Raw genomic sequence first — 21,144 nt, 5'->3', positions numbered from 1 at the left:
TGCCAAGCAGATATAAAGCCAAATTATTGATCACATAAATTTATGCTAAAATTATTGTTTCATCAATAACAAGGTATTTTAATTAGTGCAGAACTGAAATTAATAATCAGTATTCGACACATGCTTTCTTATGAGGAACAAAATCAAATGTGCATGCGTAAAGCATGAAAAAGAATTCCTTTAAAAAATTTTTTGAGTGGCTTTAAGGTCCGGATTTTAGATCATTCTGGACATTGGATGTCTGGATCTCCGACTTTCTACTGTATCTGATTCTAAACAGTCATTCAAGGAGAGTTTGCCTTTAGCATGTGATGATGCATCAAAGACAACATGAAGTTTCGTGCTGTCTTTGTTTTCTCTGATTATGGCCTTTTGCAATAAAAAGTATTCTTTTTCAATTTTTTAATACTTCTTTTACCTGCAATACCTTCTTCTAAATATTGATCTATCACAGCTTTGTATGCTCATAAAAATTTGGATTCTTCTTAAATGTTCTTAATGATTTTAATGAAAAAATGTATTAAAATGTAACCGAAAACTTTTAATATTAATATTTAAGGTGTTTTATATAAATAAGAACAATTAATTAGATTTTGGCTTATAAATTGGAATTAATACTTTATTTAAAGCTCTGAACAGGTTTTCTTCAGCAGATTTCATATTAGGAGATAGTCCAAAACTTCTCAGATTTGGTATTTAAAACTCATATGTGAGTGAGGAAAACACATTACATTTATGAACTTTAAGTATATTGTAGAAATTATGCTAAATGCAGTGAGAATAAGCTCACTATGAATTAATTAAATAAATGTATTGCACTCAATCCTCAATTTTTTTGTCCATTTCAATTTGTCTTGAGTCACTTTTCAAGTAAAAGTATACTGCCATCAAATGTTATCACTATGTAGTATTTTTAAAGTAGTAATATAGGAAATGTAAAAAAGTATGGCAACATTTAACACTTTGTTGGGAACTCTAAATATATGCTGGTTTTAAAGATTGTGTAATTTTGTTGTAGCTTAAATGTGAAGAAGAAAGTGATGTTTAATCAATAAAACTTAATGAAAATTTAAAAGCGGTTAGCTTCTTTAAAAAGAACTGAACATTAATATCATGGACTGAGAAAACACTGGAAAAAAAAATTGTATAGCAAATTTAAATCTCTATCGTGAAGTCTAAAGATATGCTACTGTTAAAAATTTTGTGATTGTTAAGTCTTGTATTTTGAATCTGAAGCAACGCATGACCAGAGGATATACTACAACTGATGCATTATTTTCAGATGAAAGCATCAAAACATGAGCATGTGTAATTATCATTTTCCAAAGATGCCATTGCAAAAAGGGAGCAGTGTTCAATTAAGATAGTGCTCTTAATGTTTTGACTGACCAGTGCAGTTAGTACTAGATCAGTAGCAAGGAAAATTACAGCAGCTAATGAGAAAGGTTATAAACCCAGAAAGATGAGAAAAAGTAAACAATCAAGTGTAAAATAAACTGTAGTACCCAAAAATTTTCAGAAGAGATTTGCCTTCCCCCCCTTCCCTCATCACTCAAGCTTTTAGGTAAGTTCTATCTCTTTCTCTTTCCCCCCCCCTTTACATAGAAATACTATTTCAAAGTTTCTGCAATGTTTCGGATGATAAACTAAGCTCTTAAAAAGTATTCTTTCCCCTATAACGTAGTTCACATAATATATTATGCATATTTTAAGTACTTGTTGTTTTTATGTAGCTGAATTTCTGTTCTGGGGATCGTTAGTAGCTATGCATTTAAGCAAGTGGGCTGAAGATTTACTTTTATACAGTACTAAAGAATTCGGCTTTGTTAGGATAGCTGATGCATTCAGGTAATAATAATGATTCTAAAATCTTTACTTTTATCACCACTTTTGACTGCATAAAATTTCTGTGTATAGTTTTGTAGCTAAAGTGTATACTAAAATGTTCGTCTAAAAGATATTTTTTCAGATATAATTTTTTCAGTTGTTATGTAGATTGCATCAGATACTTGATTTTATGTGGTTTTTGTGTATTTTGCCTTTGTACAGTAATGTTCGTGAAAATTGCAGCACCATGAAGGAATTACACAAATTGTACCAAACTTACAGGAAATGTAAAGTGAGGTAAGACATGCAAATGATTAGAATTACAAAGGGATTGCACCTGCATGGAATGAGAACTAGCCACTTGTTCCATGTATATAAAGAACTGTAAAGTTGTGCTGAAATCTATGCATCATCCTCTGTCTGCAGTGAACGTTTAATTAGTGGTCAGTATGCCTCGTGAACAGTGGAGGGATTAAGAATGGAGTTCGAACAAGGCCACATCTTCGGTATGCGAGATGATGGACATATTGAGCAATTGCAACAAACACGCAGTGTAATGCCACAACAGTGATGCATGTTTGGGAAAAATAGACAGCAGAGAGCCAAACAAGGTAAAATCCTGGCAATGGGGCATGTAGTAGCACAACATGCAGACACCTCATCTGCATGGCTCTGATGGATAGTACAGCATCCTCTTGTGTGTTGGCACTACAATGGAGTGCAGCTACAGGTGTTGTGTTGTCTAGCTCCATGATTTGTAGCCATCTGCTGCAGCATGAACTGCGTGCAAAGGTTCCTCTATGCAGGATTTCCCTGTTGCTGAATCACAGATGCCTCTGACTTCAGTGAGTACGGCAACAGGTGTGCGGCATGCCTTGAGGCAACAAGTTCTTTTCACTGATGAATCTCATTACAATCTGGAGTACAGTGATGGAAGAGTATGTGTCAGACCTTTTAGAGGGGAATGTCTGCTCCCACAGTGTGTCATACAGCATCATACTGCACAAATGCATGACATCATGGTGTGGGGAGCTATTGGGTATAATTGTTGATCCTAGCTGATGCAGATTGTGGGCAACAGGAGGCAAAACTTTTAGTGATTACTGCATAAAGGAAGTTGTGAAGCCAGAGGTCCTCCCAATTCTTCGATGCATTCTGGGCACTGTATGATGCCAGTTGACATGTTTTACACTTATGATTGTTATTATACGTATGATTTTTTACTGCGGTGCCACTTCTGCTTGTCCAAAATGCTGCTGCTAAGTGCCTCCCTAAATTCTAAAAGTTTTGCCTCCTGTAAATTTTGTATCCCAATGCCTTCCCTAATTCTAAAGATTGTGCCATCTCTTAATTTTGTTGCTCAATGCTTCTTTAAATTCTAAAAATTTTGCCTTTCCTAATTCTGCCACCCAGTGTGGCTGCACCAATTTTGGCATCGGTCCTGGACTTAACTGAATAACTAATAACTTATTCTCAATTTAAATAGCTCTAAATGTAATCTTTTGGAATATCTATGACTATCATTTAAAAAACCTATTTCTTTGCACATGGAAAGAAATTTCTATTAAATTTCTCTCATTAACATGCTCAACATATCACACCTGAAGTCTGTAATTATCACCAGGCATTAATGTTAACAGAAAAGATTACTATGCTCTCATGGTGTTCAATTACATTAAAACTCAGACATTGCTACATGAGTCATTTCTCAAGCTTCAGTGTGTTGATAGTCATCAGTGATGAAAGCAAGTAATAACAAATAATGTTTCAGCAAGTTGGTGTTCGTGGCAAAGTGAAATTAAGAATCTGAACTCTTCACATGTTTTATTAAGGAAAAAATATCAAATGCACAAGCATAAAGTATGTGTATAAAAAAAGGTTGATTTGGAGGCCTAGATTTTAGACTTTGTGCTATATATATATTTTAAGAATGCACAGGAGAGAGAAGCCTCTCTTATTAATTTCAGTCGTGGACAATGACTGCATGGTGTAAGTGCATAATAAAATAATAGAACTTGCAGACAAACGTAGCTGAAAATGCAGCATAATTTTATTTAGTGAATAAAGCAATTCTTGAGACACATATTCTGATTTACACATTATTATGGGTGCAATATGCACCTCATATTTTTGGAAGCTTAGCTCATCTTAAGATAATCTGAGATACAAAGAAGGAAACCATGAATGAGTTAAAATCAAGGAAGCGGAAAAGTGTGACACATTCAAAAGAAGCATGGGAGTCAAAAATGTTTTGCTTTCAATTGAAATCTTATTCACTGATTCGCTAAAACATTTTTGCACTGCAGTGTTATGCGAGATTGTATGGCACAGTTTAGATTAATACATTTTAAATATTAACTATTTTTAGGACAGAAGGGCAAAATACCAAATTAAAATGAAGAATATAAGTGGTGACTATTTGCCAATTAAAATCAGGAGGTTGCTGTACATTATTTTTTTACACACACACACACACACACACACACACATGCATGCATACAGAGAGATATGGCTGGAAAAAGAGTGATTGCTACCATGCAGTGAAAATTGCTTCAAAGGATTTTGTGAAGAGCCATATCAGAATTCTCTCTCAATCTACATAAAAATAATTTAAAGTAAGGTTAATTTAAGTTGCTTGATAGAAAATTCAGTGATGAGTTCATGAAAAGTTATGTTTTTCACTTTGTATGCGTCTATCGCTTACTTGTAAATTAGCAGAAAATTCCAAAGAGATAGAATCTTAATTCTTCAAAACAAGACAGTATATTGGAAAGAATTATCTTCTTGATCATGCAGGAAATGTTAACCAAATTTGGGTAGTTTCTGCATGACAGCAAATTATATGGTAGAAGGAAAGGAGAAGAGGTGAATAAAAATCATCTCAGTAAATAAAAATAAACCCATCTTAATAATTCCCTAGTAAAATCTGTCCAAACATGAACTCTGAAAATAATTCATAACTGTTACGCTTATATGTATTACTTATGAGTATAAACTTCTTACATTCATTGTATTCAAATGCAAGACATAACCAAAGTCAGTGGTATTTCCAAAAAGCATCATTGTACAGGTAAATGAAAATTAGATGGTTTAGCAAAGATATAATGAAGGAATGAGTTTATTTGGGGGACAAAATGATCAACGTCAATAAATTGGTAATTAAGATTTCTTAGTTTTCTTGTTTTAAACATTTAACACAGGCCCTACAAATAGAGACAGTAAAAAGAAAATTAAAAAAGAAGAAAATATACTTCACTAATACTTTTCATAGGCAGAATGACCTGAATTCTTCAACCCCTATGATATGTGTGTTAACAAGCTGTTCAAGGACAGGTTAAGAAAATTGTACATAAACATGTTTTTCAAAGATCAAGTACTTATGCCTATAGGATGTGTGAAATAAGCTCATCTATCTCAAAGGTGTGCATGGACTGAATACTTCTGGAGAAATCATAGCTATATGTTAAATCCGTATTTGATCTTGAATGCATGAGGTTATACAGAAAACGAGGCTGTGTATGCACAGAGGGACAAAACAAGTGATGAATCATCTGTTGATATCCATTGCACAATGGTGCAAATTTATTTCATAGGCCTACTTAATAAATTTTCATTTTTTTTTTTTTATTTATTTTCATTTTCGATTTTATGAGCGTGGCATACAATTATTGTTGAATAATAACCACTGTTAGAAAAAATAGTATATTGAAAATTTTTTTTTTAAAATAAAGTGTTTGATAAAACTACTGTTATTGAAACTAACCATTACTAAACTGCAATTCTGACATTTTTCAAATTTTCTCATTGTAAGTTTATGATTTACCAAGCAGTTATGGTATTTGATGTTTATAATTTTCTTTTTTCCTTCTTTATTTTCTTAATTAATTGACTTATTTATTGTAAGTTTTATTGTTGCTTAGTACTGGCAGCAGTCTAATGCCACAGAAAAAGAATGCAGACAGTCTTGAGCTTATTCGAGGTAAAACTGGAAGATTAATAGGAAATGTAAGTTTAAAACTGATATTTATATTTTAATTTTAGTAAAACTGTGTTTGTGTAGTTTTGCATGTTGCTATATTTCTTATTAAATTTCTTAGCTATAAATCTGTTGTTCTTTCTTAAATTCTGCTATTTCTAAATAAGCATGTCTTTGTTGATTCTTGAAAAATGCTGTTTGTGTGCTCATCTGTTTTTCTTCTAAATGCATAACATTTTACATGGAATATGATTGTTTTCTAGTAGTAAAACCACATTTCATTAAATTTAGCAGTTAAATTTGCATTTTAGTGGAGATGTTTTAAACAAATTTTAACTAATATTTAACATTTTTATGATTTAGATTATAATTTATTTTAACTGTAAATTTATAGTGTGCTTGCATATCCATATGGGGTATTGTAATTACTAAAAATTAAGAACTTAGATTCATTAATTTAAATGTGTTTTTAATAAAAAACTCAAATTCAAACATTTTTTTACTAATTGATATCTTTCTTTCTCTGTAATCATAATAAATAAAAACTTATAAAAAATAATTTCACTTTTCAATCAAAAACTTAAAACAAATTGCTGAAGGATTTCAAAAATAAAAATGTATCTTTTTTTAACAACATATACATCATGATAATATACCGACGATACACTTTTAACCTTTGGTGGTTGTGAGGTTAAATAATTCTTTCTTCCCAAATCTGTGCAATATCTGACAACCAAAAATTTTTAATGTGAGCTCTGTTCATTTGCACCCACTACGGTGTGTAAGTGTGACTCGAGCTGAGCTCATTGATGATCATCAAAAGGTTAACATTATTCTAGAATGCAGTTGTATTTTCTGCAAATAATTTAACATTAATATACATTTCTATAAATACAAATTTCATTATTTTTTCAATTTTCTGGGTCATTGCAATAATATAGGCGTGAAAGTATTTGGGTGCCCATTATGTGTCTTCACTCCCCCCCCCCAAAAAAAAGGAAATAAAATATGCAAATAATTCTAAATTTATTGTTATTTCCTCAAGATTTTGCTTTTGTTCAAATTCATTAGTTTCCCATTATGATCCCAAAACTGCATTGAAGTGTTCAGGAACTTTCTGTTTAGTATTACAGTCAAAAGTCGTTAATCCGGACTCGTCGGGACTTCGGCGATTCCGGATTATCGATTTTTCCGGATTATAGATCATCAGTTTAAATCTGGTAAGATGGCATGCAGAAATTACAAAATTAAAAAGTATGAAACCGTAATTTATGAAATAAAGAACAATTATGAGCTAAAGGGTATCAAAATTTACAAAAAGAAAAAGCTTAATATTTATTTGTTTACTTTATTAAACATTTCCTTCAATGTAAGTTGCTTCGTTTCATGTGATAATACTTTTTCTTTAATTCTATTACACAGACATAATTTCTTGTTTAGTTACAAAGTTCCGCTGTTCAAGTCCTATAATTGCTGTGTTGAGAATACCGACTAATTTGTCAATCGAAATGTTTTCGTTTTCAATAACCTCTGGGTCACTTTCTTCACTATCGGAAGCGAATTATAATGACCAGGAACTTGATTTAAATCATATCAAAGACAGAATGAAATACTACACTTAGTATGGAATTATAAACCAAATAAAATAAAAACATCTGCCCTGAAGATAAGGATAGTGCTGACAGATCAACTTCCAATCCGCTGCGTGAAATTGATAAACAGATTTCGGATTTCAAAACATACTTTCGCTTTGTAGTAAATATATATCGGAAATTCTATTTGACATAATCGAAAGTTCAAGCTTACTTTTATAAAATTGCTCTAACAGTCTGCAAAAAATAATAAGCCGGATCCAATTCGAAGATTAAGGAACAATGCAATCGGCAACATTAACTGAATTAGATAACTTTAGCTTAGCGTATAACTCCGTTACAATTTAAACGCGCATGCGCACAAACATATTCGCAGCCGTAAGGGTCTTACGCGCTCTCGTAAACGCCTGTGCGCATGCAAGAACGCGACGCATGCGCAGAAAGTTTGTAGCTTTGAGGTCCGGATTATGGGTGTCCAAATTAACGACTTTTGACTGTATATGGTAACTGTATATAGATGAGACTAAGAATGATGAGAGCTGATGCATCTACTATTAAACCAAAGAAATATTTCTTAGATAGCCATATAAACAGTTAAAGTAAACTGACCATAGTTTTTCAGAGAATATTCATATTTCAAATATGAATATTGAAAACTGCTGTTTTGAATTTGAAGTCGATTTTATAAAACTCTTCATGATTTAGTCATGTTTTCATTCTTAAAAAAAATAGCCAATAAGAAAATGTTTCAGGTGTCAGTATTTTTCATATTTTAGCATTTTGTCATCCTTTCAAATGAATGATTAGTGCTGTAGTACCATAATTTGTAATCTTTCCAGGTCTGAAGACTACCAGACCAAACATCTCATTTACATTACATGAAAAGGCTTATTTTCTTATCTATTCTCAACTTTGTGCCTGGATTCCATTTAGCAGCTTTTCATGTATACTTTTTTGCTTCTAACTTTCAGCTTTGGTAAGTGCTAAGTGTTGCTTTGTTAATTAACTGATTATGAACTTGGTCTTGAAAGTACGTGCTTTCACTTCTTTTTCTATGCTAAATTTAAATTCACTATTTATATGATATATTATATATGTAATATGAAATAAAACTATTAATGAAAAAGTGAAAAATTATGTTTTTATGCTTACATATAATTGAATGTACTGTATTTCTTTGCATATTTTTCATCTTGTTTTGGCGGAAAGCGTTTTTTTTAATTAAAATTGAGGTGGGAAATATATAGGATTTGTTATTAAAGTAAGACTGTATTTGTATTTATTCTAAAAGGATACCTGTCTCTATATAAAAGGTATTCAAATAGAATAAGTATAATTTACTATCCAGCTACTTTTCCCTATTTAGTACATAGGTTCGTAACTTTGTTTATTTACGAAATAATTTGGTTATTTGAATATGGTAAAGCATACAAGAGCTATCTATCGAAACAAAGAAATGCTTTTGTGAAGAATTTTTAAGGGGAACTGGCTTTTGTTCATGGGAAAAACTATGAAAACTAAACATGCAGCCATCCCGTTCACCTGGACTTAAATGGGGATATTCAGCAGTCTTAATGATTCAACCATTGCTGAGGCTACAAAGTAATTAATTAACAACATAGAATATGAGTTTGTCAAAGCAGTGAGTTTTTCTTCTTTTGTGTATTCTTTATTGTTAAAAAAAAATTACTTTCTGCATCCCTCTATAAGAAAGGAATCCTTGTGGGCTAATCCCATCAAGTTGTTAGAATCTAAAGTATTCCTGGAACATTCATGAAAGAATATGTGATTACAGGTGTTATATATTTTTACTAAAAGAGGGTTTGAAATACTTGAGAAGGCCCTATAAGATAGTTATAAATGTACTATTTGGCAGAAAAATAAAGGTCAACAAGTTGTTTACAGAAAAGTTTTTATTGACTGCTTTTCACTGTTTTATTTCTATTAAATGGTATCAGTATGGAAAATTTTGTATTTTCATTGCAAAAAAGGCTTGAATTATTACTTTCTTTCTGACAAAAATTTCTTTAAGGGTGCAGCAAATATACCTAGAGAAATATTTGCAGAGAAATATGATTTGTATAATTAAAAAATTTATTTTTTATACAAAAATTTCTCATAAAAATTATGTTATTTGAAACTATTTAGTGCACTGGGTTTCTAGCTGTTCTGAAAGGCTTACCAAGTACATTCAATAAAGATCTTCAAGTAAGTCTCATTTTACTCTTTGGTACTAATCTGCTTCATACATTTATTAGTAAAAACATAATTTTCGGTACTAATCTGTTTCGTACATTTATTAGTAAAAACATAATTTTCTTTTAACATTTAGGAAGATAAGGAACCTCTATTTGACACTTACAACAATTTGACTCAAATGCTGCAAGTAGCTTGTGGTACTCTGGAAACTTTAAAAGTAAGTACTATTCTGTGTAATAAATATGTTATATGATTTATGCAGTTCATAAAAGAAAGTTTAATTTGCCATTTTATGTTTGTAAAATGGCCTAATTTTACTGTTTAAAACCACATTTGAAATTTTATTACTGGTTGTAAATGAAAACTGAGAAAACTTTGTGGTAGAAAATAGCTTCAAAATGTGTTCAAAAAATTCTTTTTTCTCCCTCCTCTTGATTTCTGATGATTAAATTGGCTTATTTGAAGAAGTTATTATTACAAATTTAAAATGCAGTAAAATTAAGGGAAAAAATTGAATCAAAGAAAATTCAAACTTTATATTCAGTTATGACAATGTAGAACCATGGTGAACTGGTATAAAGTGAAAAAAGTGCAAATAATAACTGCATAAAATTGACAAGTGAGAAAAACCTTAAAAATTAAATAATTCTCAAAATAAAAAACAAAATGAGAGCATTGCTTAAAAAAACATTATTCAGAACTGTACAAAAAGGAGATTAGACTAATTACTTCAAAATGTGAGAAACTTGAATAAACAATTTTTAAATTTTTAAATCTCTGCTATTAAATAATGAAGAAACTATATACTATATGTATGCATGGGCATAGCCAGGATCAGAGCTAGGGGTGTGCAAATGATCTTAGACTGAGAAAACAAAACTATGATATAACACGAATTCTTCAGTGGTAGAGTAGATAAAATTGCTGAGCACCAGTAATTTGATTTGAAAGCGAACTAATTGGTGGGCTGCATGAGTATTTTTGTGTTTTTTTTTTTTTTTTTTTTTTCTCCTCATGTATTATAAATTGAATACAAGCCAGTTTACCTAAAAATATTCTTCTCTAAGACAGCTTTCCTTCAGTCAAATAAATGAGCAAATAGATAACGAAACTGGAATACATAAGTTTATACAGATCGTTGAAAGGAATAAAGGGACTTCTGAACACTTTTTTACATGGTCTTTAATTTATATTACAATAATTTTGCTGCTGTCTGAACTAAATCGTCCTAAAACTTCTTTTTCTTTTTCTATTCTTGTTTCTTAGACAAGCTTTCAATGCTCACTTAACATACAAAGCCCATTTAAGCAACTCTCTGTCTTTGTTGAGTGCAACCAAATTTTTACTCTGTGCAGATACTAAATGAGCGCTCAAGTATACACATAGTACATGGTTGAGACAAAGATACAAGGAGAGTACATGTCATTTCTGGGGGGAAAAAAATTGTTGCTTTTGCCAAATCTTCCATAGTTAACTCCTTCATGTTATCAATCTCTAGTTTCTTCGTTTTCCAGAAATTATACTAGAGTTCTTTGACTGTCAAAATTTCTCAAATTATAAAAATTGCAAAAGCACTCTGCTTTTTTCGTAAATCCTTCCACTGGCATCTTTTGTATAGCCACAGGAGAGCAGTGGTGGATTGGCCAAAGAAATCGGCCCTGGCAGAAAAAATATGCCGGCCTTAAGCCCCATATGAAATGTCATAAATCATCATAAAAAATAATTTTATAAAATAAAATATACCTCTGCAGAAAAGTAACTCTTTATTCATATATATATGTAAGATAAAAAATATGTGAATCAAAATTATGATTTAAACTAACAATAAAACTTTAATTCCCCCTCTCTGTTTTAAAAATTGTAATAACTTCTCTGGATTGTGTCATTTCTAGATCATTCTATTTTCCATGGCCTGCACAGATCTTATGATGTAATACTTGGGAACCAAAATGTTTCTCTTCCCATGCTTCCATATTGGTTAACTACGTACTTTAACTTCGCTCTCTGCTCTGCTAGGATGTAATTTCACTGGCCTGCTTTTCATCTCAACAATATCAAAACTGTCAATTTTCTTGAACATGCACGATTAGGGTGTCAAGTGATTGTGACCACAAATATCAATTGCAAATAAAAATGGAATTAAAACTACCTCGACTGCCAAGTTTTTTAGATATTATGAAGTCAATATATTAGCATACTACTCAATCAGAATTCTTCCTCTTCAATATGGATCTATGTTCTATACTGTCTGGGTATTATGTATTCAACACTGCTCCGTCTTTTCCTTTGCTGCAATTATATCATATAAATATATATGTAAATGAACTACAAACAATAAATAACAATGATATAAACACAGTAGTGGTTGATTCATGATTAGCCATTTAAATATTTTTTAATTCCAGGCCCCTGGGTAAATATATCCTCCATTATATTTTCTATTTTTGCTTTAACTAAAATATCCTTCTATATGTTCATCAATAGCATTGACTTCAAATTAGCTTGCTTCATTGCACTCCTTAATTTACTTTTTTACAATTTTTAATTTTAAAAAAGCTTTTTCAAATTCAGTTTGCATTACAGATAGGGTGAGTACAAACTCCTAAGCGAAAAAGACATTGGCATACTCATTACTATATGAGTTATATTTCAAGAGTAATTTATATATACACACAAGATGCAGTTTTTGCAAAAATTTCATTTCGCTTTGGATGAATGCTCATTAATAGCACTCTGTCATTCTGAATTGGTATCAGATTTAAAATAATGATTTTCAATTGCATTTTTTAGTATTTTCCATTTACTTACTAGGTCCTGATATTCTTTCTTAAGATTATCAATTGTTACACCTGCATAATGCCCTAATAATATAGATAACTAGTCGAAAGAGTTTGGCGACAATGGCTTCTAAAATTTTTTGTGATCAAGAAGAGATGTATCTTCATACAACTTCCTATGCTTAAGACACAATAACACGCCGAATAAATACTGATTCAGAAGTCAAACAACAAAAATCAGCGTTAATTCACAAAATTTTCACAGGACTAGTTTCGATGGTTTTACCGAACCATCATCTTCAGCTGCAAAACCGCAAATGAACAAGATAGGAAATAATGTTTAGATAAGATAAGAAAGCCTGGACAAGAATAAGCAAGTGGCGCCATCTGTTGGCGAAACCAGAACTAAAACGTAATTTCTCTAAAAGCCGAAGGCAAATTTGGATTGGAATTAGGATCGTTAACTAGAACAGAAAGATTTTTATGAATGTGAAATGCCTCTAGAAAATCCAGTTCTCCAATGGAAGATGTTTTTTGAATAATTTTGGCAGCAGAAAAATTGAAAGTGTGATTTTCGGACCAACAATGTTGAGCAACAGAAGACTTCTGTGTTTCCTTTTTTCTAACATATGCCTCATGTTCTTTGACGCGAAATTTTAAGGCTCTCTTAGTTTGGCCAATGTAAATTAAACCGCACTGGCAAGGAATCCTATAAATACCCCAGGAATTCATATCCGGAATGGGGTCCTTGAGTATAGAAGTTGGAATTTTATTGATGGGAGAGTAAACAACCCGAAAGTTAAATTTCTGCAAAATATGTGCAACTTTATAGCTAATTGATGGAAAGAAGGGAATGACAACAGAATTTTTATAATCTCCTAAAATAAGAGTGTGGCTTTTAGTGTGTTGAGATGAGAATTTTTTAACTGCTTGATTAATAATGTTGGGTGAAAAGCCCCTGTCAATAGCTATTGCTTTTAAATAATTTAGTTCTTCATCAAGGGCTAGTTTGGAGGAGCAAACTTGAAGAGCACGGAAAACATAGGAATAAAATGAAGCTAACTTTTGTTTAGTCGGATGACATGATTTAAAGTGTGGTGGAAGGCAAACCGATGAAGGTTTACGGTAAACTGTAGTACTGAAGTTGGATGTGTTACGTGTGACCAGAATGTCGAGAAACGGAAGAGAATTGCAAGTCTCAAGTTCAAAAGTGAACTGAATAGCAGGATCAATAGAATTCATTGTTGAAAGAACTCTATTTAAATCATCTTTATTACCTTCAAACAGGGTAAAAGTATCGTCTACGTAGCGGAACCATGCCGGGAAGTTTAAAATTTCAAACAATTTTGATTCATAATAATGCATGTAGATATCAGCCAGGATGGGATTGAGGGGGCTTCCCATGGCTAATCCCTCAGTTTGCTTGTAATATTTATTTTGGAAAACAAAATGTGTTTGTTTCAAACAGAGTTGAGTGAGAGAAATTAGCTCATCAATTTCGATGCAAGAGAAATGAAATTCGCGAAGTCTGGTTTCTAGACATCTTAATGCACCCTCCACTGGGACATTGGTGAATAATGATTTTACATCAAAAGAAACCATGAGTAAATTACGAGGAGAAATGTTTTTAACCTTTTTTACAAACTCTATTGAATTTTTTATGGTGTAAATGTTATTGTCTAATAGAGTGGAAAATCTAGAAACTAAATATTTAGCTAATGGATACGAGGCAGTACCTAAATTTGATACAATAGGGCGGAAAGGAATACCACTTTTATGAATTTTGGGAAGAGCATATAATCTGGCACAATTCGCAACAGATGGGATAAGCGAATGTTTTAAGTTGCTTGAAATGATTTGCGAAGATTTGATCGCAGTTTTTAGTTTGGATAAGTCCGAAGGTGAAGGATCTTTAGGGATCAGATTATATGGTCCTTCGTTTAAGAGTTTAGTGACACCATCGATGTAAGTGTTCTTATCCATGACGACTATCTGGCCACCTTTGTCGGCCTTTGAAATGACAATATCCGGGTTAGAATAAATCTCGCGCATTGTAGCTCTTTCTCTCGCAGTTAGATTTGGTTTCAAAGGTTTATTATTGAATTTCACATTATGAGCGATAAGATGCCTAATCATTTCTTTCTGTGAATCTGAAACTTTACTGAACTTGAAAGCTTTTTCGATAGGAGCCAAAATCTTTGGAATCGAGGGTTTACAGGTTTGTGAGAAGTTAAAATTATATTTTAGAATTCTCTCTTGTTCTTCTGAAAGACTAACATTAGAAATATTAACTATTGGCTTGATGTTTACAATGGGAAGATTTTTTGAACTACTTGAACTGGAAGACTGTAAAAGAAGTTTTTTGAATTTAACTGCAAGGGTGTTTTTATGACGGTTAACTGCATTCTCCGTTCTAGACCAAGACTTTTGTTCAAGGGCAGTGAATTTTGGATATGTTTTAGCGAGTTCCAGATGAAGCTTATAGAGTTCATGTTCAATTTTGGACAATTGTTGACGTGTATCCCTTATCACGGACCGAAGTAAGGCAAGTTTGCAATTTAACAGAATTCTTGAAACGCGTCTCGAAGGTTTTTGATTAGATTTGATTTGAATAAAATTGGGGATCAATTTTTTACATTTACATTTAAGTAAAAAGTCAAGATGATTCAGGAATTTTTGCCGTTTCAGGCGTAATTTAGTGAAACGATTAACGGATGAAGGCATGATAAACAATGCAGAAAATCAAACTAAATTAACTGAGCAATAATAAAGTACACACAAAATAGCAGAAAAATCCCTCACTGAAATGAATAGAAAACAAAATGTTTGTAAGCAAAATGCATGAAATCAGACAAGCAAAGCACAATATCCAAATGTACAAAACATAAACATAACTTGAAAATTGCAAAAATGTACTCACCGAAACTCCTACAATCACAAAATGGCGGCCACACCACGTGCAAAAAAGAAAGCAAAATGTAAGCCTGTTTGGGGCTTCTATAATTAAGACACAATAACACGCCGAATAAATACTGATTCAGAAGTCAAACAACAAAAATCAGCGTTAATTCACAAAATTTTCACAGAGTTCATTTCTCTTGCATCGAAATTGATGAGCTAATTTCTCTCACTCAACTCTGTTTGAAACAAACACATTTTGTTTTCCAAAATAAATATTACAAACAAACTGAGGGATTAGCCATGGGAAGCCCCCTCAGTCCCATCCTGGCTGATATCTACATGCATTATTATGAATCAAAATTGTTTGAAACTTTAAACTTCCCGGCATGGTTCCGCTACGTAGACGATACTTTTACTCTGTTTGAAGGTAATAAAGATGATTTAAATAATGTTCTTTCAACAATGAATTCTATTGATCCTGCTATTCAGTTCACTTTTGAACTTGAGACTTGCAATTCTCTTCCGTTTCTCGACATTCTGGTCACACGTAACACATCGAACTTCAGTACTACGGTTTACCGTAAACCTTCATCGGTTTGCCTTCCACCACACTTTAAATCATGTCATCCGACTAAACAAAAGTTAGCTTCATTTTATTCCTATGTTTTCCGTGCACTTCAAGTTTGATCCTCCAAACTAGCCCTTGATGAAGAACGAAATTATTTAAAAGTAATAGCTATTGACAGGGGCTTTCCACCCAACATTATTATAATCAAGCAGTTAAAAAATTCTCATTTCAACACACTAAAAGGCACACTCTTGTATCAGGAGATTATAAAAATTCTGTTGTCATTCCCTTCTTTCCATCAATTAGCTATAAATTTGCACATATTTTGCAGAAATTTAACTTTCGGGTTGTTTATTCTCCCATGAATAAAATTCCGAGTTCCATACTGAAGGACCCCATTCCGGATATGAATTCCTGGGGTATTTATAGGATTCCTTGCCAGTGTGGTTTAATTTACATTGGCCAAACTAAGAGAGCCTTAAAAAATTTCGCGTCAAGGAACATGAGGCATATGTTAGAAAAAAGGAAACACAGAAGTCTTCTGTTGCTCAACATTGTTGTCCGAAAACCACACTTTCAGTTTTTCTGCTGCCAAAATTATTCAAAAAACATCTTCCATTGGAGAACTGGATTTTCTAGAGGCATTTCACATTCATAAAAATCTTTCTGTTCTAGTTAACGATCCTAATTCCAATCCAAATTTGCCTTCGGCTTTTAGAGAAATTATGTTTTAGTTCTGGTTTCTCCAACAGATGGCGCCACTTGCTTATTCTTGTCCAGGCTTTCTTATCTTATCTAAACATTATTTCCTATCTTGTTCATTTGCGGTTTTGCAGCTGAAGATGATGGTTCGGTAAAACCATCGAAACTAGTCCTGTGAAAATTTTGTGAATTAACGCTGATTTTTGTTGTTTGACTTCTGAATCAACTTCCTATGCCCTTTAAACTTACTGCCTTTAAACTCCATCGATGAAAAGGTGCTATTCATTATAAAATTAAAGACAGTTACTTTGAATTGTTTGATAGAGCAATTGAAATTATAGTCGGAGGATTCTTCATCTTCCATTTGCTTTGCTTTTCAACATCTTCTAGCATGTATTTATTTCTTCTATAATTATATCATAACCCTATTATTATTGCAATCCATTGCAAATGACTTTGATGCTTTAAATATTAAATCAAAGTTTCTAGAAATGGCTTTTAAAGAGCTTGTAGCCTCCTTAATCATATAATATGCTAGAATGTAATCTAATTCTTTATTCTTCAAATACTGGCTTGTGAAATTAGAACATGACTGTACGACATTTTCATAAATCTACTTTACGACTGTCAACTATAGGCCCTACCCTACATCCTACAGCTACCATAGCTTATGTGAGTTGTGTGATATACAGTCTGGGCATCCATGTCTGCCTCATGCATAGGGCTGTCTCGCTGAGTCATCTGTGTCAATTCGGCTGTTTAGGTTTCGTGATCGGCCCAAAATCGCTCCAGCCCTATCCACCTCTGACAGGATATAATAACAACAAAGAAAATGCTGGTAAATTATTGCTGGAAAACCTTTCTTCCAGTGATATCACATAAGTGATAGTATTAAGGAATCCAGATAAGGGATAACAAGAGACCTTTTCCAGAATTCATTGTTGTAGATGCTGAATGATTTGAGCGATGTTTTTACAGTTTTACAGTTCTCTGTGCTTGCAATTCAGTGCCAGTACTCTCAGCCATAGTACTTGTAAAAGACAGAATTTCCTGGCATAAAACATCTGTTGCTTTACGATGTACTTTTACAAGCATTAAAATTCTGTTTATGAGGTCTACACATTGTAGCATATTTAAATTTTTGGACTGTAAAATATTAGCCACAGGTTCTAGTAAAGCAATATTTTGCAATTAGTCCTATGCACACGATAAATTCAGATTCCGTTGCAGCACAATGTAATTGTGAAGGGATTTTCCTGGTACATGCATTAACTTCTTTTGGTAACTTTTGCACTCCCTGTACTATGTTTATATAATGTGCTTTAAATGTACTAATAATTCTGTATTTCTGAGACCAACATGTGTCACATAAGTTTGGAATATTTACTATACATCTTCTTCGTAGAACAGATTCACAAAATAGTTTATCACGGCTTTTACAGTAGCAAAAGTGTTTCCCACTTCTGATATGCAGTTCAAATTGTTCACATCTAAATTTAGTTTATGACTGGCACAAAGGAAAAACAAAACTTTTTTATACTTCTCTTTCAAGATCTTCTGTACGCAGAGCCAGATTTAGACTTGATAAGGCCCTAAGCTGAGATATGGGGCCCTTTATAAATCTGTTATACTACATTTTAATATTATTTATACTATATTTTAATTTGGGGGGCCAAAGATATAGCTTGTGTAGCTTATACGTAAATCCAGCCCTGTCTGCATGCTACTAACATTCCCTGCCATAGCTGAACATCCATCGTAACCTTTTCCAACACATTTATTTGGATCAAAACCTTTCCTTTTCAGAAAAATGTCTAATTCATTTTCTATAGTATGAGCATCAATTGTATTTAGTTCAATAAATCCTAGGAATTCTTCCCGGACAGGAATCCTTTCTTCATAAAAAAATCGAATACCAATTGACAATTGCTCCTTCAAGATATATCACTTGTTTTATCTGCCATTATGCTGTAAGCAGAAGCTTTTCTTGCATCCTGCACTATAGTGTCTTTCATCACCAATCAACACAAACTGATCAACTCATTCTGGATTCGAGGTGACATATAAGTAGCATTTTCACTACCTTTCTTGAAATATCTTGGTAAACTTTTATTTCCTGCTTCAATTCTTAGACGAATCAGATCCTGATAAATTCCCTTCCTGTTTCGTCTTATCCCTTAGAGAGAGGTCATGGCCTCCACAAAATATGATTGTGAAAATTATCGATCTTATTACGTTTTTGATTTTCTTCCATTTCTTTTTTTGGTACCCAGAAACTAGTCTAACATTTACAGGTTCATTTTCTAGAAAATTCTTGGCAGCAATTACGGATGCTTTGTGCCACTGATTTTGAAAAGTGATTTTTACAAGCTTCATGCATGGCATGATAATGTGTGAATGGCTTAATAATGATGGAGCCCAAAACACCTTTCACTGATGCAGTAGCAGGAGAGAAAAGAACACAGTACAAGCGTAATGCTCCTTTTACACTTTTTGAATATGTGAGCCAAGGAGCATGAGTCTTTAGCCACTCATGTCTAAACTTTCTTTTCTAAAGGATAGCATCTGCTGCAAAATCATACTTTTCATCAAATGTCCAACAACATTTTAATATTTTCATCTTTAGATGTGTGGCCATTGATGACGAACATCCTACCCATCTTCCCAAATCATGGTTGCAATATTCCTCGATGGTGTCACTATTATGTGATGAGATGGAAGTAGGGCTTTATATAAAGTGATAGGAGAAGCACACACTTTCATAAATTCTTCACTTTCTCTTTCACTAATGTTTTCTATTTTCTTGCTCTTCGCTCCTGAAATATAAAACCAAAATTAATTACCTGTTTGGAAATCAATGTCAAAACTTATATCATGGCACTTAGGCTTTTCCAGTGTTAGAGTTCATGAGCATTTATATCAAATTGGATTAATACAGCTAAAAGCATTCAGAAGTTATCATATAATATCCATGCACATACATACATTAACTTATTGAATCAATAACATTCACAAAAGATTTTTTGATTTCTGCCGCCTTACTAAAATTTAGATCTAAATAAAATTTTACAAGAAGGTATTGTATAAGGTATCCCGCATTTAACCCGCATATCCCTGCATTTAACCCGCGAGCGCGCACGCTCATATGAGTTACACGAGCGCACGCACTGGGTCCAAAAGACCCAGTTCTTAATAACAAATTTTGTGATAACATTTTTAAAAAATATGCAAGTTAAAATTTTTAATTTCTCCAAATGCTTTTATGAAACAAAATTTCTTAAAGGAATAAAAAATCTAATTATTTATTAGCACAGGAAACAAAAATAGTACTGTATCGATACTATTTACTCTGTGTCGATTCTTATTTTCTTTATTAGCATTATATAGACACAAATAAAAATGCAACAACAAATGTGAGCAGCACATTGAAGAAAGTGTTTTCGCGTGCTCCAAATAAAAATACTTTTCGGCGAAACGCGTTTTCGTTTTTTTGTACTTTTTTGCTGGACAAAACGATGCATTTTTTGTTTACTTTTTTGGGGGGGAGGGCTTCCGATAATTTTTCCCCTCCAAAAAATTTATGTCTTTCTCACACTCATTTTCAGAATCTATATCACTGCCTGAATCACAATCATGTGAATTAAAAATTCATGATCTCTTCCATCCTTATTTTCTTCAATACATTCTTCGCCAATTGATGCCTCTGATAACTTTTGCAATATTTCTTCGTTGTATAATAAAAAACGTGACATTTTTGCCGTTTTCTATAATGTAACAAATCAGCTGTGAAATAGTAACACTAATAGGCATGCTGGGTCTAAAAGACCCAATAGCATCAAAATCAGGACTCCGAATAAAGTCCCAACAAAGAAACTTCGGAAATATAAAGAGGTCGACCTAAAACATGACTACACTGGACCTCAACAACTTGCATGAAATATGTGCGCTTTGAGATAGGTTTGTTTAATCATGCGGGTCCTTTGGACCCAGTGGCGCTCGCGGGTTAAACCAATGCTACTAAGCCAACTTTCAATCAAAATGTTTAAATAGCATTTTTATACATTCTAAAATTAATACCTTCTTCATCATAATGGAGTTACAAATGTAAATAAATTCTATAATATTCTATTCAATATAATCTATTCTATTCAATTCTATTAATAATATTCTAAGAATGATATACATAGCCTGCCTCCATATAAAGAATTAGAAGTGCAAAATACCCATTATGCATGCATTTAAACTCTTTCAATATTATTGATATTCAAATGATTGATGAAGATCACTGCAATATTTAGAAAATTTAAGGAAATGCATGTGAATTTTCCTATTTGAAGGTAAATTGATTTTAAATACAGAAATTGAAATTTTCAATTAATTGATGATTTAATTTTTTATACAATGGAACCTCGAATCATGAACTTCTCACTTCACAAATATTCCAGTTTATGAACAAAAATATCTGAGCAAAAAACGCCTATAGAAATATCATAATGCCTATATAAATATCATATAAAGAATAGTGTTTCATGTTATGAACACTTAAATCAGCAACTTATGATTTTTAAAAATGTTTTCAGGTAATCTGTGCCACATAACTAA

The 21,144-nt window shown here is 32.4% G+C and overlaps 1 protein-coding gene across 12 annotated transcripts in view; it reads left to right on the top strand.

Annotated features, from left to right (window-relative positions):
- Argl (Argininosuccinate lyase) overlaps window positions 1-21,144 on the top strand; it is a 147,069-nt gene that overhangs the window by 114,547 nt on the left and 11,378 nt on the right. For all 12 annotated transcript variants that reach the window (XM_085817229.1, XM_085817228.1, XM_085817226.1 and 9 more), the window contains 4 exons: window positions 1,734-1,848; window positions 5,748-5,832; window positions 9,544-9,603; window positions 9,728-9,811. In XM_085817229.1, the coding sequence (XP_085673355.1) occupies window positions 1,734-1,848; window positions 5,748-5,832; window positions 9,544-9,603; window positions 9,728-9,811 (344 nt within the window). The remainder of the gene's footprint in view (window positions 1-1,733; window positions 1,849-5,747; window positions 5,833-9,543; window positions 9,604-9,727; window positions 9,812-21,144) is intronic.

Source organism: Stegodyphus dumicola, chromosome 5 (assembly GCF_044657685.1).
Source record: "Stegodyphus dumicola isolate Sdum_Otavi_A_Nest chromosome 5, ASM4465768v1".
NCBI lineage: Eukaryota > Metazoa > Arthropoda > Arachnida > Araneae > Eresidae > Stegodyphus > Stegodyphus dumicola.
This window is presented reverse-complemented; position numbering and strand designations above follow the sequence as displayed.